Genomic DNA, 18,370 nt, shown 5'->3' on the forward strand with positions numbered 1-18,370 from the left:
ATTAATACACTCAGATTAATACACCGAGATTACCACACATTAGATTACTGAGATTAATTCACTAAGAATAATATACTGAGATTAATACACCGAGATTAATACACTGAGATTAATACACCGAGACTAATACACCGAGATTAATACACTGAGATTAATATACTGAGATTACTGAGATTAATACATTGAGATTAATACACTGAGATTAATATACTGAGATTACTGAGTTTAATACACTGAGATTAATATACTGAGATTACTGAGATTAATACACTGAGATTAATTCACTGAGATTAATATACTGAGATTACTGAGATTAATACACTGAGATTAATATACTGAGATTACGGAGATTAATACACTGAGATTAATACTCTGAGATTAAAATACTGAATTTTGAATTAATACACTGGATTTAAAACATAGATTAATACACTGGGATTATATACTAGTTACGAGATTAAAACTGGATTAATACATGAGATTAAAACCTGAATTAATACCTGAGTTAAAATTAGAGTCACTGAGATTAAAAACTGAAAAAATAAGGAATTTTTGAGATTTAAAACATGAGATTTAAATTTATGAGATAATACCTGAGATTTATACATGAGATTTTTAAAAATGAGTTAATATTTCTGAGATATGAGATTTAAAACCTGAGATTTAAACCTGAGTTTAATACACTGAGATTAAAATATGAGATTTCTGAGTTTTAAAACAGAATTTATACATGAGATTAAATACTGAGATTAATAACCGAGATTAATACATTTAGAATTTTAAAAAAGGATTACCACTATTTTTACAGATTAATTTAAGAGATTAATAACGAGATTAAATTGGTTAACCATTAGTTACTGAGATTATTTCACTTTGAGTAATACACCCCAGATTAATACCTCAGTTTAAACACCGGATTACCAAATTAGATTACGAGATAATTCATAAGAATAATATATGGATTAATAAACCCAATTAAAAACACTGAATTAATACACCGAATTACCCCACATTAATTACGAGTTAATTCATGAGTTTTAAAACACCGGATTAATACACTCAGTTAATAACCAGATTTCCACACATTAGTTATGGTTTAAAATTTATAGATTAAAACATGAGATTAATAACTGGATTACTGAATAAAACACGAATTACCACACTATTAATTTCTGGATTAATACACTGAGATTACCCCAAATAGTTACTGAGTTTAAAACATGGATTAAACATAGATTTAAAATATGAATTTTCTGAGATTAAAAATGAGATTAAACACTGAGAAATTTTTATACTGAGATTATGGATTAATACCCTGAAATAAACCAGTTAATTATGAGTTAAAACAAGGATTTAATATACGAGATTAAAACACCAGATTAAAACAATGAGATTAATAAAACCCGGGTTACCACACATTAGATTACTAGTTAAACCTTAGATTTTTTACACTGGATTAATCCCGAGATTAACCCACATTAGATAGTGAGATTAATTACTTAGAATAAACATGGGAATTATCAAAAGAGATTTAAAATTTTGGAAAATTACTGAGACAATAAAGAGATTACCAACTATGATCTGGTTAATACACCGGATTAATACACTGAGTTTAATATATGGTTAGGATTAATACATGAGATTAATCATGAGATTTAAAATTTTTGATATTACTGAGTTTTTTTTTAAAATTTAATTAAAAAATGGAATTACTGAGTTTAATACATGAATTAATTACTGAGATTACTGGGAATTAATAAAACTGAATTAATCATGAGATTAATATCGAGATTACTGAGATTAATACCCTAAGATTAAAATACTGAGTTTACGGAGATTAATACACTGAATTAATACCTTTAATTTTAAAATCTGAGATTACTGAGATTAAAACATGGATTTAACTGAGATTAATACACAGATTAATATAGGATTATGGGTTAATACACTGAAAATTTTAAAATACTGGATTATGAGATTTAAAACCTGAGATTAATTTGAGAAAATTTCACTGAGATTGATAACTGGATTAAAACACGGCTTAATATACTGAGATTACTGAGATTTAAAAAAGAGATTTAATTCACGAGATTAAAAAACACGGGATTAAAATTTTCTGAGATTACTGAGAAAATACACTGAATTAATAATGAGATTAAAATATGAATTAAAAAACCCAGATTAATACATGGAAAATTTTAAAACCCCAGATTACCAACATTTAATTTTAGATTATTCGTGAGATTAATACCGAGTTAATATACTGAGATTACGATTAAAAATTTAGATTTCCCCACTATGATTCGAAATTAATAATGAGTTTAATATACTGAGATTTACTTTAATACATGAATTTTAAAAACTGAGTTTTAAAAATATAAGATTACTGAGATTTAATACATGGATTTAAAACACTGAGGGAAAATAAACGAGATTATGAATTAATACACACTTATAAACTAGATTATGAATTAATACCCCTGGAAATTTAATTCATGAGATTACTTTTTCGGAAATTTGAGATTAATACATGGATTAAAATTTTCGAGATTTAAAGGGGATTAATACCTAATTAATTTCACTGAGATTTAATAACTGAATTATGAGATTTAATAAATGGATTTTAAAACACTGAATTATTACTGAGATTATTGATTAATACCCTGGTTACCCCCCATAACTACTGAATTTTTAATACACTGAATTAATAATGAGATTAATTACTGTGATTACTGGATTTAAAACACTGAGTTAATAACTGAAAATTAACACTGAATTACTGAGTTTAATACCTGGAATTAATTACTGAGTTCTGAATTAAAAATGAGTTATTCACTGAGATTAAAATACTGAGATTTTTGAGATTAATACCCCACTAAAAATTAATTACGAATTTCCCGGGGATTAATACTGAGATTAAAACCGAGATTAATATATGAGATTTTTGAGATTAAACCGAGATAATATTCGAGATTTAAAACACTGAATTAATATAATGGATTATGAAATAATACACTGAAAAATTTAATTACGAGATTATGAGATTAAAATGAGTTTTAAATTTCCCGAGATTAAAAACACCCGGGTTGATACACTGAATTTTTACACTGGCTTAATATACTGAATTAGAATTAATACATGAGATTAATTCATGGATTAATAATTTTAAATTTTATACTGGGTTAAAAAACTGAATTAATACCTGAGATTATACCTGAGATTAATATACTGAATTAAATAAACCCAGTTTAAAACAGAGATTAAACACCGAGATTACCACAATTAGTTTTGAGATTAAAATTAGGAGATTAATACACTGGAAATTTAAAATATTGAGATTACTGAGATTAATACACTGAGATTACCACACTATAGATTACTGAAATTAATACACTGAGATTAATATACTGAGATTACTGAGATTAATACACTAAGATTAATATACTGAGATTACGGAGATTAATACACTGAGATTAATACTCTGAGATTAATATACTGAGATTACTGAGATTAATACACTGAGATTAATATACTGAGATTAATACACTGAGATTAATATACTGAGATTACTGAGATTAATACACTGAAATTAATATACTGAGATTACTGAGATTAATACACTGAGATTAATTCACTGAGATTAATACACTGAGATTGATACACTGAGATTAATACACTGAGATTAATATACTGAGATTAATACACTGAGATTAATATACTGAGATTACTGAGATTAATACACTGAGATTAATACTCTGAGATTAATATACTGAGATTACTGAGATTAATACACTGAGATTAATATACTGAGATTAATACACTGAGATTAATATACTGAGATTACTGAGATTAATACACTGAAATTAATATACTGAGATTACTGAGATTAATACACTGAGATTAATTCACTGAGATTAATACACTGAGATTAATACACTGAGATTAATATACTGAGATTAATACACTGAGATTAATATACTGAGATTACTGAGATTAATACACTGAAATTAATATACTGAGATTACTGAGATTAATACACTGAGATTAATTCACTGAGATTAATACACTGAGATTGATACACTGAGATTAATACACTGAGCTTAATATACTGAGATTACTGAGATTAATACACTGAGATTAATTCACTGAGATTAATACACTGAGATTAATATACTGAGATTAATACACTGAGATTAATACACTGAGATTAATACACTGAGATTAATATACTGAGATTAATACACCGAGATTAATACACTGAGATTAATACACCGAGATTACCACACATTAGATTACTGAGATTAATTCAGTGAGATTAATACACTGAGATTAATATATTGAGATTACTGAGATTAATACACTGAGATTACCACACTATAGATTACTGAAATTAATACACTGAGATTAATATACTGAGATTACTGAGATTAATACACTGAGATTAATATACTGAGATTAATATACTAAGATTACTGAGATTAATACACTGAGATTAATACACTGAGAATAATATACTGAGATTACTGAGATTAATACACTGAGATTAATATACTGAGATTAAGGAGATTAATACACTGAGATTAATACACTGAGATTAATATACTGAGATTACTGAGATTAATACACTGAGATTAATACACTGAGATTAATATACTGAGATTACTTAGATTAATACACTGAGATTAATTCACTGAGATTACTGAGATTAATACACTGAGATTAATATACTGAGATTAATACACTGAGATTAATATACTGAGATTAGTGAGATTAATACACTGAGATTAATATACTGAGATTACTGAGATTAATACACTGAGATTAATTCACTGAGATTAATACACTGAGATTAATATACTGAGATTAATATACTGAGATTACTGAGATTAATACACTGAGATGAATATACTGAGATTACTGAGATTAATACACTGAGATTAATATACTCAGATTACTGAGATTAATACACTGAGATTAATATACTGAGATTACTGAGATTAATACACTGAGATTAATTCACTGAGATTAATACACTGAGATTAATATACTGAGATTACTGAGATTAATACACTGAGATGAATATACTGAGATTACTGAGATTAATACACTGAGATTAATTCACTGAGATTACTGAGATTAATACACTGAGATTAATATACTGAGATTACTGAGATTAATACACTGAGATTAATTCACTGAGATTAATACACTGAGGTTAATACACTGAGATGAATATACTGAGATTACTGAGATTAATACACTGAGATTAATTCACTGAGATTACTGAGATTAATACACTGAGATTAATATACTGAGATTACTGAGATTAATACACTGAGATTAATTCACTGAGATTAATACACTGAGATTAATTCACTGAGATTAATACGCTGAGGTTAATACACTGAGATGAATATACTGAGATTACTGAGATTAATACACCGAGATTAATTCACTGAGATTAATATACTGAGATTAATTCACTGAGATCAATACAGTGAGATTAATATACTCAGATCCAGGAGGAGAGAATCCTGAAAAGTCAGCAACTGGATGCAATCAGCTGGTTTCACTCTGTCACAAACAGAATGCAGTGATTCCCACCAGCTCTGCAGCATAGATGGATTACAGGAAACTAAAAACTGTTTGGGCCGGACAGGAAGTGAGACTCATTTCAAAATAAGAGCAGGCGGGACACGGTCAGTGTGGAGGGACAGTGGAAGTCAGGGAGCTATTCAGAGCTATGATGATGTCATCCAACAGAGACAAACAGCACAAATCCTAGAATGAAAGTAGAACCAGAAATGATGAGGAAAGTAGGCGCTGTCAGAAAAATCTCCACCCTGTGACACGGAGACGCCTTTTCAGAGGGAGGGCAAAGTTCAGGAAGAGAAGCAGGCCGGCCTCACCTTTCTGCAGGGCTTGGAGGAGACCTCGAAGGAAGCCTTGAAGGCGCGTCTCTGCTGTGTGGTCAAGATAGTGCGCGGCCGCTTAGGCCGGCGAGGATCTTTACTGTCATTGCTTCTCCTCGCTAACTTAACATCCAAAGTTTCCTCTTCACTCTTTTCTGTCAATCAACACATCAAACATCACTTGATTAAATATAACAGATTCAGATTCACACAAAAACAGCAAATAAAGAACCCGATTTAGAGGAAAGGTTCAGTTCTACCTGAGTCTGAGGCCTCAGGGCTGGCTCCCTCCATCTGATGGTCGGCCTTACACAGCAGCTGACCTGCCTTCACCACAAACTGGTCCCCTTTGCTCAGCTGGCGCCCACAGATGCTGCAGCAGAAGCAGCTGAGGTGGTAAACGCTCTGCAGAGCGCGCATTACTAACTCTGTAGGAGCAATGTGCTCCAGGCAGCCGCTGCATTTGGTGGAGAACAATCTGAGAGCAGAAAAAGGAACCGGAAACTTAGACCACTGCAAAGAAACATCAGATTAACAGCAGAAAAAAACATTTAAACTCACTGATGTTCCACTGAGGAACTGGGAAATATGATGATGGATCTGCATCCAGATTAACCTTCTAAAACCAACAAACTTCTTTCTGACCAAACCAGCTCGTTCCTAGCAGAGCATGATGGGAGCAGGAAGAGCAGGCTGGTGCTGATTGGTCCCTCCCTTCCAGTGGTCCTTAGGAAAGGCTTCCTGCTCCTAGGACGCCTCTCACAGGCGTAACCCCGATGGAAAGGAAACGTTTTCCAACCACAGCAGGAGACATGCTATACTTCACTAACTGCAGTAATAAATGATATGATCTATGCACACAGATCTATCCACCACTTCCTGTAGCAATGTTTTTCTCACTCTGCTTATATCTGAATAGTTTGGATTAGAGTCTGTCTATACCAATAATTACTGCTGATGTGATTCCCTGTCAGGTTTTAAAGGTCATTTGATCAACTAAGTTCTTTCAAAGTAAAATAAATGTTTCCACAATGAGAAGAGACACAGACAGCCTAGATCTTTACATGGAGATGGATAGATATTAAAAACAAGAAAGTATCCAACTGAAAGAGCTCTAAACTGAAGATGAGACAGAAATGAAAAGTTCTTTCTTTTAAATAAAACCGTCTTAATGAAGGGAAACATGAAAAGTGCTGCAGCAGAGGGAGCCTTCAAAGGGGGGACAGCCAGAGTTCAGGGCGCCATGGATGGTTCTGCTCTCCATAACCACTGGAGGAGAAACATCTGCAGGGCTTAGAGGAGGAGTGGTGCAGTGTGTTCTGAGCTGGTCTCCATGAACACGGCTGCAACAGGCGCAGAGCCCAGAGCTGAATATTACAACTACATAAAACAGATTGGTCACTTTGAGAGGACAAAGACCTGAAGGGGAGCTGAGTCTAGCTCAGATGAAAGCGGTGAGGAAAACCCCTCAGAAAGGGAACGCAGGACTACAAGTTGCTCTGATCTGAAGGCTCTACCCCAGCTGGTGCAACAAAGATCAGAAAACATAGAAATTAGAGCCAGAGTCACTAAGGGAGATTCTTAAAGTGAACGGGACATTTCTAGAGAAGAGCATCTTTCTTCCTGTTCTCCACCTCTTCCTTTAACCGCTGCCTCTTTGCCCGTCTGGTTGGAGTTGAATGAAAACACCTGACATCCCTGCATCCAGTGCTGAATCCAAATGTTTTCTTCTAAATCGGTTTTCTACCTTTTAGCAAATCATTCACATTTCATTAAGAAGTCACCAGTTAAACGTCATTGAACTGGAAAAGTGTCACGGAAGGAGTCGATTATAAGAATTGATTTATCCAAATCCCTGCCAGACGACAGAGGAAATTTTAATGTTTTAACATTTTTACTGTTGTGGTTTAGAAAAAATCGATTAAAAAACTTAAAACAAACTAAACCTAACATCATGCTAAGCATTTCTATAGCTCTATTTATGCTTGAGATCTGCATGTTAATTCATTTTTAGCATCAGCACCCCTCCATGCAGACAGGTTGGCAGATCTGTGCAGAAAAACATTGCAAGCGAGCAACGGCCCTACTGGCAACGGTTTCCAAATTTAACCACCAAGAGCCATCCTGTGATTTAATAGATTTAATTATATTCAGTTTATTTCTATAGCTCCAATTCACATCATGTCATCTCAGGTCACTTTCCAGTTCACCAGATCATCCAGTCAGATTGATCCAAAGTTTTCTATCTAAGGAAAACCAGCTGATTGCATAAATATCTCCTCTGCATCACTGAGCAATAGTGCAGAAGCTTCGTTTATTCCCGTTTACAGATGGATGATTTTGTTGATAGGGTTGCTAGTTCTGCCTTAGACAATGCTGCCCCTGTTGAACGACACTGTAAGCCAGAGCGGGGGCTCGAACCGACAACCCTCCGATTGCAGGGCTAACTCCTGCACTCCTCCACTGTTCCCTCAAAAAATAAATAAAAAACCATCTCTATCAACAGTTGTAACTGTTGAACAGGCAGATGAGTCCAAGCAAGGGAACTATTCTTCTTCTCTGTCTGTAGATGAGTCCAACCAGAGCCACTTATTTAGAGCGGACTGCAGAGTGTGAGCAGTCGGATCTCATCAGAGATCCTGCGGTTTAAAAGTTCAGTTTGAGCAACATGTGGATGGGCAGTGACTCCAAGCATAGCTGGCCATCCTGTGGAGGAGGCTTATTTCAGTCGTTCAGATCCAGGATCTTGTTCTTTGTTTCAGACCCAAATGTGGGTCAGCAGGGCACCGCAGAAGGCCCTGCCTGAGCCCAGCAGTCTGTACGGCGTCCTGGACTCCCAAACACGTCAGCTGGAAGTGGAAACTTCACTAGAGGAGGCTTTAAAGTCACTGCTGACAACTGAAATGCCATCACACCCAGGCGGAATGAGGCAGCAGATGTTTTCCACTGGAACATGGAGCTCCTGGTTATTGGAAACATTCATATTCCACTAATGCAGTGTCAGCAGTTAACAGCTCAGGTTGTATTCGCCTGATCTGGGACCCAGGAGAGGGGACCTCCGATCCGTTTGCCAAAGACTACCCCTTTACTCACAGACCCCCTATAAACAGAGCGATGGCAGAGCTGAGAGGCCTGCCAGCTCTGAAACCTCGTTGGAAGAACGTGGTTCTAAACAGGGAAGAGGTGGAGTCTGTTCCAAACTTCAGGTTTCAGCAGCATCTTCTTTCTTAGAAGGTCAAGGAGAAACAAACTCCTTCCTCCTGTGCTGAAAAACTTTCCCCACTGGACCATGGGCTCTATGCAGCACTGCACTACTTCCTGATCATCAGGCAGCTCCTCCGTCTTTCAGTGCTGGATGAACTGATGAATTCAGGTGTGTTGCCATGGTTACTGAGGTCAGGCACACCTGGATTCATCATTCGGTGAGAGTCCACGCAGACATCCAGATGAACTGAATCTGACATGAAACACCTGAAGCTCATGAAGAATGCTCCCCTCTATTGGAGGAGAGGAACTCCAGCTGTCTCACAGTGATCTGGGATGAACGTCTCCATCCTGGACTCTCTCTCTGCAGCAGGATTAGTCTGGTGGACTCAGAGCCATGCAGGTCTGCACCAACAGACTTCAATGCAAAGCAGAACTAAAATGAACCCTGTACAGTGACCATCCAGCTTCTTCTGATGGTCTAGACTGGATGAAACTGGCCTCCTTCATCCATCCAGCTTCACGCTGTTACCAGGCTTCTCTATACCAGTCTCACTATAACCTTTTAGTTTTGGTGTATTTTAAGTCAGATCCCATTAGAGGGATTGAGCTTTAGAAATTTACTGCTTTTGCCACCTGCTAATATATAAACATCTACTCACAGTTATGTTTGCAGCATTATTTCTTGTCTTTTCTTTGTTGAACATCAGACAGAAAAAGGTCATTTAAAAAAACAAACAGGTATTTTTTCCCCATTTTTTTCCTACCTTTAAGCTCCTGATGCAGAATAAATTACAGGTGCTGGTCATAAAATTAGAATATCATGAAAAAGTAGATTGATTTCAGTAATTCCATTTAAAAAGTGAAACTTGTATATTATATTCATACATTACATACAAACTCATATATTTCAGATGTTTATTTTGTTTAATTTTGATGATTACAAATGACAACAAATGAAAATCTCAAATTCATCATATCAGAAAATTAGAATATTGTGAAAAGGTTCAAAATTGATGGCCCCTGGTGCCACACTCTAATCAGCTAATTAACTCAAACCACCTGCAAAAGCCTTTAAATGGTCTTTCAGTCTAGTTCTATAGGCTACACAATCATGGGGAAGACTGCTGACTTGACAGTTGTCCAAAAGACGACCATCGACACCTTGCACAAGGAGGGCAAGACACAAAAGGTCATCGCTAAAGAGGCTGGCTGTTCACAGAGCTCAGTGTCCAAGCACATTAATAGAGAGGCGAAGGGAAGGAAAAGATGTGGTCGAAAAAAGTGTACAAGCAAGAGAGATAACCGCACCCTGGAGAGGATTGTGAAACAAAACCCCTTCAAAAATGTGGGGGAGATTCACAAAGAGTGGACTGCAGCTGGAGTGAGTGCTTCAAGAACCACCACACACAGACGTATGAAAGACATGGGTTTCTGCTGTCGCATTCCTTGTGTCAAGCCACTCTTGAACCACAGACAGCGTCAGAAGCGTCTTGCCTGGGCTAAAGAGAAACAGGACTGGACTGCTGGTGAGTGGTCCAAAGTCATGTTCTCTGATGAAAGTAAATTTTGCATTTCCTTTGGAAATCAAGGTCCCAGAGTCTGGAGGAAAAGAAGAGAGGCACTTCATCCACGTTGCTTGAAGTCCAGTGTAAAGTTTCCACAGTCAGTGATGGTTTGGGGTGCCATGTCATCTGCTGGTGTTGGTCCATTGTGTTTTCTGAGGTCCAGGGTCAACGCAGCCACATACCAGGAAGTTTTAGAGCACTTCATGCTTCCTGCAGCTGACCAACTTTTTGGAGATGCAGATTTCATTTTCCAACAGGACTTGGCACCTGCACACAGTGCCAAAGCTACCAGTACCTGGTTGAAGGACCATGGTATCCCTGTTCTTAATTGGCCAGCAAACTCTCCTGACCTTAACCCCATAGAAAATCTATGGGGTATTGTGAAGAAGAAGATGCAATACACCAGACCCAACAATTCAGAAGAGCTAAAAGCCACTATTAGAGCAACCTGGGCTATCATAACACCTGAGCAGTGCCACAGACTGATCGACTCCATGCCACGCCGCATTGCTGCAGTAATACAGGCCAAAGGAGGCCCAACTAAATACTGAGTGCTGTACATGCTCATACTTTTCATGTTCATACTTTTCAGTTGGCCAACATTTCTATAAATCCTTTGTTTTTATTGGTCTTCAGTAATATTCTAATTTTCTGATATGATGAATTTGAGATTTTCATTTGTTGTCATTTGTAATCATCAAAATTAAACAAAATAAACATCTGAAATATATGAGTTTGTATGTAATGTATGAATATAATATACAAGTTTCACTTTTTAAATGGAATTACTGAAATCAATCTACTTTTTCATGATATTCTAATTTTATGACCAGCACCTGTAGTGCGACTGGTTAATGGCTGTTTGAAAACATGCTGGTTGGCTCCCCACTGAATCTTCTGGCCTTTCTCTGACTTCTTGAGCTTTGGCTAAGCAAACAGTGCCGCTCCACTCAATGAAGCTTGCTTTTATTTCCTTTGCCTCCTTCACAATCATCTTTTGAGAACTCCAACTAATTAAAACCCCAACAAGCTGCCACTGGAAGCCCCTGCCGTCCCCGCCAGCCTCTTCCATTAGATCATCCAGCTCCTCAAGAGGGAGAACAAACAAGACAACAGCAAAGGAACACAAACAGTCTGTTTACCACTTCATCCATTCCTCCAGCTGCCTTTTCCCTTTAATCCTGTAGCCCTTTATGCTTTTGTAAGATGCTTGAACACTGTGAGGACATGGGGTGCAGGGCCAGAGGTTAAGGCCCATCCAAGAGGAAGCTGAAGAGAAGACAGGACACCTTTTTCATGAATCTTGGACTAAGTTTCATGTCAGTCTGAAAGCTGCCCCACACAAGATGTAGGAGCAACAATACAGGGTGGTGTTTGACAGGCTGCCATAGAAACGGCCAAATCCAGCCCCTGAGGGGTTCTTCATAAGGCACACTGTAAAATCAAAAGTAGGTAGAGGAAATGGATTTCAGTGCTTCAGCAGACCTGCCTGAATATCTGTGGGCTGAGTAGCTGCAGAGGGCTGCTGCTGAGGCAGCTTGGTTCAGCCGAGGAAGATAAAGAACATCTCTGAAGGTTCAGAGAAACTGTGGCTGGAATGATGGTTTAATATTTCGTAAACCAGTTCTCCCAGATCCGCTGCTCTGGACCTGCTCTGTGCTGGAGGTGAGTGAGGACAATTAACACTGAATTCAAACTGCATTCCTTATTTCTACCTTTGTTAACATTGTTTTCTCTGGATTCCATTTTAAATGAAAAAGCTTCTTCTCCATCCAGTCCCTGATGGCTGCTGTGTCCCGAGTCCATAGAGAAGTTCAGCTGGTTTCATCTTCAGCCATCAGCGCTCCTCTCTCTCCATGCTGTTTTACCTCAGCTCTACCTGGTAGCAGCAGGTGGGGGAGGGGCAGTGAACGCTCTCACTGCGTAGAGTTCACTTCTGGACGCTGCACCGCGCGGTTTGAATAGGAATTCTATTTGAACCCACTGCAGTAGCCAGAGACATTATATCTGGTCTGAAGGCACCAGTACTGTGGAAACCATTGAAATGAAAACACAAAGCTGATATGTGTCAGCTAAGCTGAAACCTACAAAACTTTATTTTTAAAAGAATCATCATCATTATCCTTCAAGAAGGAGCTGCTACAGAGCCTCGGTTCTCCATTCAGTCTCTGTTCTGCAACCAGTCTATGTTCTGCAAGCAGTCTATGTTCTGCATCCAGTCTATGTTCTGCATCCAGTCTATGTTCTGCATCCAGTCTATGTTCTGCATCCAGTCTATGTTCTGCATCCAGTCTATGTTCTGCATCCAGTCTATGTTCTGCATCCAGTCTGCAGCAGCTGGTCTGACTTCTAAACATCTGATGTAGGTTCTTCTGAGGCAGAAGCCTTCATGAGAAGTTCAGAGCACCAGCAGACCAGCGTTTTACTGGGGGAAGTAAACTAACCATAAAAGTAGGAACCAGAGGAATGAAATATCTTGTTGAGTTCACCTTCACTCCACTGATCAGAGTTTATAGATGATGGTCTGTTAAATCTGACTGCTTGCTGTTTGAGCTGACTAAGCTTCTGGAAACATCTCCAGTCCCTCTGCTGTTTGCTCTTCTGGCGTGGCAGTGGGAGCACGCTTTAGTTACTCTATGAAGGTTCTGTGGAGGGGGGGCCATGAGAGCTAACAGTATGGCTCTCCACAGCCTGCTGGCATCAGGCTGCCACTCCAAAACCTCGGCCAAGCTAACACCAACCGATGAGATAAAGAGCATCATTGAAGGTAAGATCTTTACAAACAAACAACATAAAAAGCTTAGAGAATCGATCAGAGAACCACCTGTAGCTCCTAGACTGGGCTGGAGGTTCAACCAAAGAGTAGGTTCTCTGGATGCCATTCAGGCCATTCCATAACCCTACCGCCTTTGAGCTAGGGTTATGGAAAGCCGTAAGGCGGTAGGGTTATGGAAAGCTCTAAGGCGGTAGGGTTATGGAAAGCTCTAAGGCGGTAGGGTTATGGAAAGCTCTAAGGCGGTAGGGTTATGGAAAGCTCTAAGGCGGTAAGGTTATGGAAAGCTCTAAGGTGGTAGGGTTATGGAAAGCTCTAAGGTGGTAGGGTTATGGAAAGCTCTAAGGCGGTAGGGTTATGGAAAGCCGTAAGGCTGTAGGGTTATGGAAAGCTCTAAGGCGGTAGGGTTATGGAAAGCCGTAAGGCTGTAGGGTTATGGAAAGCTCTAAGGCGGTAGGGTTATGGAAAGCTCTAAGGTGGTAGGGTAATGGAAAGCTCTAAGGCGGTAGGGTTATGGAAAGCCGTAAGGCTGTAGGGTTATGGAAAGCCGTAAGGCGGTAGGGTTATGGAAAGCTCTAAGGCTGTAGGGTTATGGAAAGCTCTAAGGCGGTAGGGTTATGGAAAGCTCTAAGGCATTAGGGTTATGGAAAGCTCTAGGGGGTAGGGTTATGGAAAGCTCTAAGGCGGTAGGGTTATGGAAAGCTCTAAGGCGGTAGGGTTATGGAAAGCTCTAAGGTGGTAGGGTTATGGAAAGCTCTAAGGCTGTAGGGTTATGGAAAGCTCTAAGGCGGTAGGGTTATGGAAAGCTCTAAGGCGGTAGGGTTATGGAAAGCCGTAAGGCTGTAGGGTTATGGAAAGCCGTAAGGCGGTAGGGTTATGGAAAGCTCTAAGGCTGTAGGGTTATGGAAAGCTCTAAGGCGGTAGGGTTATGGAAAGCTCTAAGGCGGTAGGGTTATGGAAAGCTCTAGGGGGTAGGGTTATGGAAAGCTCTAAGGCGGTAGGGTTATGGAAAGCTCTAAGGCGGTAGGGTTATGGAAAACTCTAAGGCGGTAGGGTTATGGAAAGCTCTAAGGCGGTAGGGTTATGGAAAGCTCTAAGGCGGTAGGGTTATGGTAAGCTCTAAGGCGGTAGGGTTATGGAAAGCCGTAAGGCTGTAGGGTTATGGACAGCTCTAAGACGGTAGGGTTATGGAAAGCCGTAAGGCTGTAGGGTTATGGAAAGCTCTAAGGCGGTAGAGTTATGGAAAGCTGTAAGGCGGTAGGGTTATGGAAAGCTCTAAGGCGGTAGGGTTATGGAAAGCTCTAAGGCGGTAGGGTTATGGAAAGCCGTAAGGCTGTAGGGTTATGGACAGCTCTAAGGCGGTAGGGTTATGGAAAGCCGTAAGGCTGTAGGGTTATGGAAAGCTATAAGGCTGTAGGGTTATGGAAAGCTCTAAGGCTGTAGGGTTATGGAAAGCTATAAGGCTGTAGGGTTATGGAAAGCTCTAAGGTGGTAGGGTTATGGAAAGCTCTAAGGCGGTAGGATTATGGAAAGCTCTAAGGCTGTAGGGTTATGGAAAGCTCTAGGGGGTAGGGTTATGGAAAGCTCTAAGGCGGTAGGGTTATGGAAAGCTCTAGGGGGTAGGGTTATGGAAAGCTCTAAGGTGGTAGGGTTATGGAAAGCTCTAAGGCGGTAGGGTTATGGAAAGCTCTAAGGCGGTAGGGTTATGGAAAGCTCTAGGGGGTAGGGTTATGGAAAGCTCTAAGGTGGTAGGGTTATGGAAAGCTCTAAGGCGGTAGGGTTATGGAAAGCCCTAGGGGGTAGGGTTATGGAAAGCTCTAGGGGGTAGGGTTATGGAAAGCTCTAGGGGGTAGGGTTATGGAAAGCTCTAGGGGGTAGGGTTATGAAAAGCTCTAAGGTGGTAGGGTTATGGAAAGCTCTAAGGCGGTAGGGTTATGGAAAGCTCTAAGGCGGTAGGGTTATGGAAAGCTCTAGGGGGTAGGGTTATGGAAAGCTCTAGGGGGTAGGGTTATGGAAAGCTCTAGGGGGTAGGGTTATGGAAAGCTCTAGGGGATAGGGTTATGGAAAGCTCTAGGGGGTAGGGTTATGGAAAGTTCTAGGGGGTAGGGTTATGGAAAGCTCTAAGGCGGTAGGGTTATGGAAAGCTCTAGTGGGTAGGGTTATGGAAAGCTCTAGGGGGTAGGGTTATGGAAAGTTCTAGGGGGTAGGGTTATGGAAAGCTCTAGGGGGTAGGGTTATGGAAAGCTCTAGGGGGTAGGGTTATGGAAAGCTCTAAGGCGGTAGGGTTATGGAAAGCTCTAAGGTGGTTGGGTTATGGAAAGCTCTAAGGTGGTAGGGTTATGGAAAGCTCTAAGGTGGTTGGGTTATGGAAAGCTCTAAGGTGGTAGGGTTATGGAAAGCTCTAAGGTGGTAGGGTTATGGAAAGCTCTAAGGAGGTAGGGTTATGGAAAGCTCTAAGGTGGTAGGGTTATGGAAAGCTCTAAGGCGGTAGGGTTATGGAAAGCTCTAAGGTGGTAGGGTTATGGAAAGCTCTAAGGCGGTAGGGTTATGGAAAGCCCTAGGGGGTAGGGTTATGGAAAGCTCTAGGGGGTAGGGTTATGGAAAGCTCTAGGGGGTAGGGTTATGGAAAGCTCTAGGGGATAGGGTTATGGAAAGCTCTAGGGGGTAGGGTTATGGAAAGTTCTAGGGGGTAGGGTTATGGAAAGCTCTAAGGCGGTAGGGTTATGGAAAGCTCTAGGGGGTAGGGTTATGGAAAGCTCTAGGGGGTAGGGTTATGGAAAGTTCTAGGGGGTAGGGTTATGGAAAGCTCTAGGGGGTAGGGTTATGGAAAGCTCTAGGGGGTAGGGTTATGGAAAGCTCTAAGGCGGTAGGGTTATGGAAAGCTCTAAGGCGGTAGGGTTATGGAAAGCTCTAAGGTGGTAGGGTTATGGAAAGCTCTAAGGTGGTAGGGTTATGGAAAGCTCTAAGGTGGTAGGGTTATGGAAAGCTCTAAGGTGGTAGGGTTATGGAAAGCTCTAAGGAGGTAGGGTTATGGAAAGCTCTAAGGTGGTAGGGTTATGGAAAGCTCTAAGGCGGTAGGGTTATGGAAAGCTCTAAGGTGGTAGGGTTATGGAAAGCTCTAAGGCGGTAGGGTTATGGAAAGCTCTAAGGCGGTAGGGTTATGGAAAGCTCTAAGGCGGTAGGGTTATGGAAAGCTCTAAGGCGGTAGGGTTATGGAAAGCTCTAGGGGGTAGGGTTATGGAAAGCTCTAAGGCGGTAGGGTTATGGAAAGCTCTAAGGCGGTAGGGTTATGGAAAGCTCTAGGGGGTAGGGTTATGGAAAGCTCTAAGGCGGTAGGGTTATGGAAAGCCCTAACCCTACCGCCTTACGGCTTTCCATAACCCTACAGCCTTATTATTGTATTATTACAGTTTTTTTTTTACAATTGCTATGACAGATTTTTCAATACTTTTAACAATTTCCCAAAACTCTTAACAGAGTTAGCACTACCTTTGCATGTGTAATCTATACTGTTCACATTTCTCCTTACAGCCATATTTACCAATGCTTTAACACTGAATATCAGAACAGATAACACCAAGTTCTAAACCTAAACTTACAGGCTAAAATCAAGATGAACAACTCTTCATATTGAATTGAAACACAAATATATTCCCTGTATTTTATTCAATTGGTAATAAGAAACAGCTCATTGATCTTATGCAATTGTTGAAATCACAGCTGATTCCCATCTAGGAAGCACACTCAGGTGTTGATATTTCAATCACATGATCATATGTTGCCATGCCGGGCCAGAGAGGAGCCAACATCACCACGTGCGCCGCAATCTCCAACAATGCTGTACTCCTGCATAAATGTGAGATTGGCCCCTACAACACCGACCACCTTCTTCTTTTTTAGAAGACCTGCATGAAAGACCGGTGCCAGTGGTAGAAAGGGGGCAGTTGGGAGGCCATTTGCCAATATATATGATCACATGGGACAATGTGGCATTCCACCATTCCCGTACATTACAGCCTGGTTTGATGCCCATCCAAGGATGATATCCCATTTCATTGCTCTTTACTCTCCTGTTCTCAACCCCATTGAGGATTTTTTCTCAGCCTGGAGATGGAAGGTATTTGACCATCGTCCACATGACCAAATGTCTCTCCTAGATGCAATGGATGCTGCATTTGAAGACATCACAGCTGAACACTGCCAGGGGTGGATAAGACATGCAAAAAGATTCTTCCCACGATGCCTTGGCAGAGAAGATATCAGGTGTGATGTGGATGAGTAAATTAAATTTTTTTATTTTTTTATTTTTCTTTTTCCGGTTTTCCAGAGTATTTCTAAGTGTATATCTTGCAGTAATTTCCTTTTGCAAATAAAGTATTTACGTTTACTGCAGCAATTCTGTCTCTGTCTTTTGTTTCATAAAATGTAAATTCTGTAAAGCTACTTTCTGCAGCAAACGAATGAAAATGCATGTGCAAAACACAGGTGTGTCCCTGTACAGTTACTGTCTATTATATAAGGGCACCTAACAGATCTAAAATAATGCAGTTTCTGTCATTTCAGCAGATGATGGTGTTTTTTTGTCATTGTGTTATGATTGACTAAATGTCCCTGTTGGAAGAGAACTCATGTTATTGTTTTGATTAATTATGTGATTTTGAAACATGTTTGCAGTGTTTTGTTAGACATGATGTGGCGTGTTAGTATATTATTGTATTTTGAAAATTAGTTTTGGAGTTTAGTTTAAAATGTGTGAATTTGAACATGAAATTAACCGTTTCACCAATTGTGTGTTTTAGGTGTGTTGGTGCGTTAAGAGCTTAGGAAACCTGTTAAATGTATTGAAAACTGTGTCATAGCAATTTAAAAAAAAAACTGTAACAAGAGCTGGACTTGATGACACAAATACTGGA

General features: G+C 39.4%; 1 protein-coding gene across 1 annotated transcript in view; it reads right to left on the minus strand.

The window, feature by feature from the left end:
* LOC119773742 (LIM homeobox transcription factor 1-beta-like) overlaps window positions 1-18,370 on the minus strand; it is a 45,488-nt gene that overhangs the window by 14,272 nt on the left and 12,846 nt on the right. The window contains exons 3-4 of the mRNA XM_038270867.1: window positions 6,173-6,390; window positions 5,910-6,067 (exon numbers count right to left, since the gene is read on the minus strand). Of these exons, the coding sequence (XP_038126795.1) occupies window positions 5,910-6,067; window positions 6,173-6,390 (376 nt within the window). The remainder of the gene's footprint in view (window positions 1-5,909; window positions 6,068-6,172; window positions 6,391-18,370) is intronic.

Source organism: Cyprinodon tularosa, unplaced genomic scaffold, assembly GCF_016077235.1.
Source record: "Cyprinodon tularosa strain WSP-4 unplaced genomic scaffold, ASM1607723v1 ctg780, whole genome shotgun sequence".
Lineage (NCBI taxonomy): Eukaryota > Metazoa > Chordata > Actinopteri > Cyprinodontiformes > Cyprinodontidae > Cyprinodon > Cyprinodon tularosa.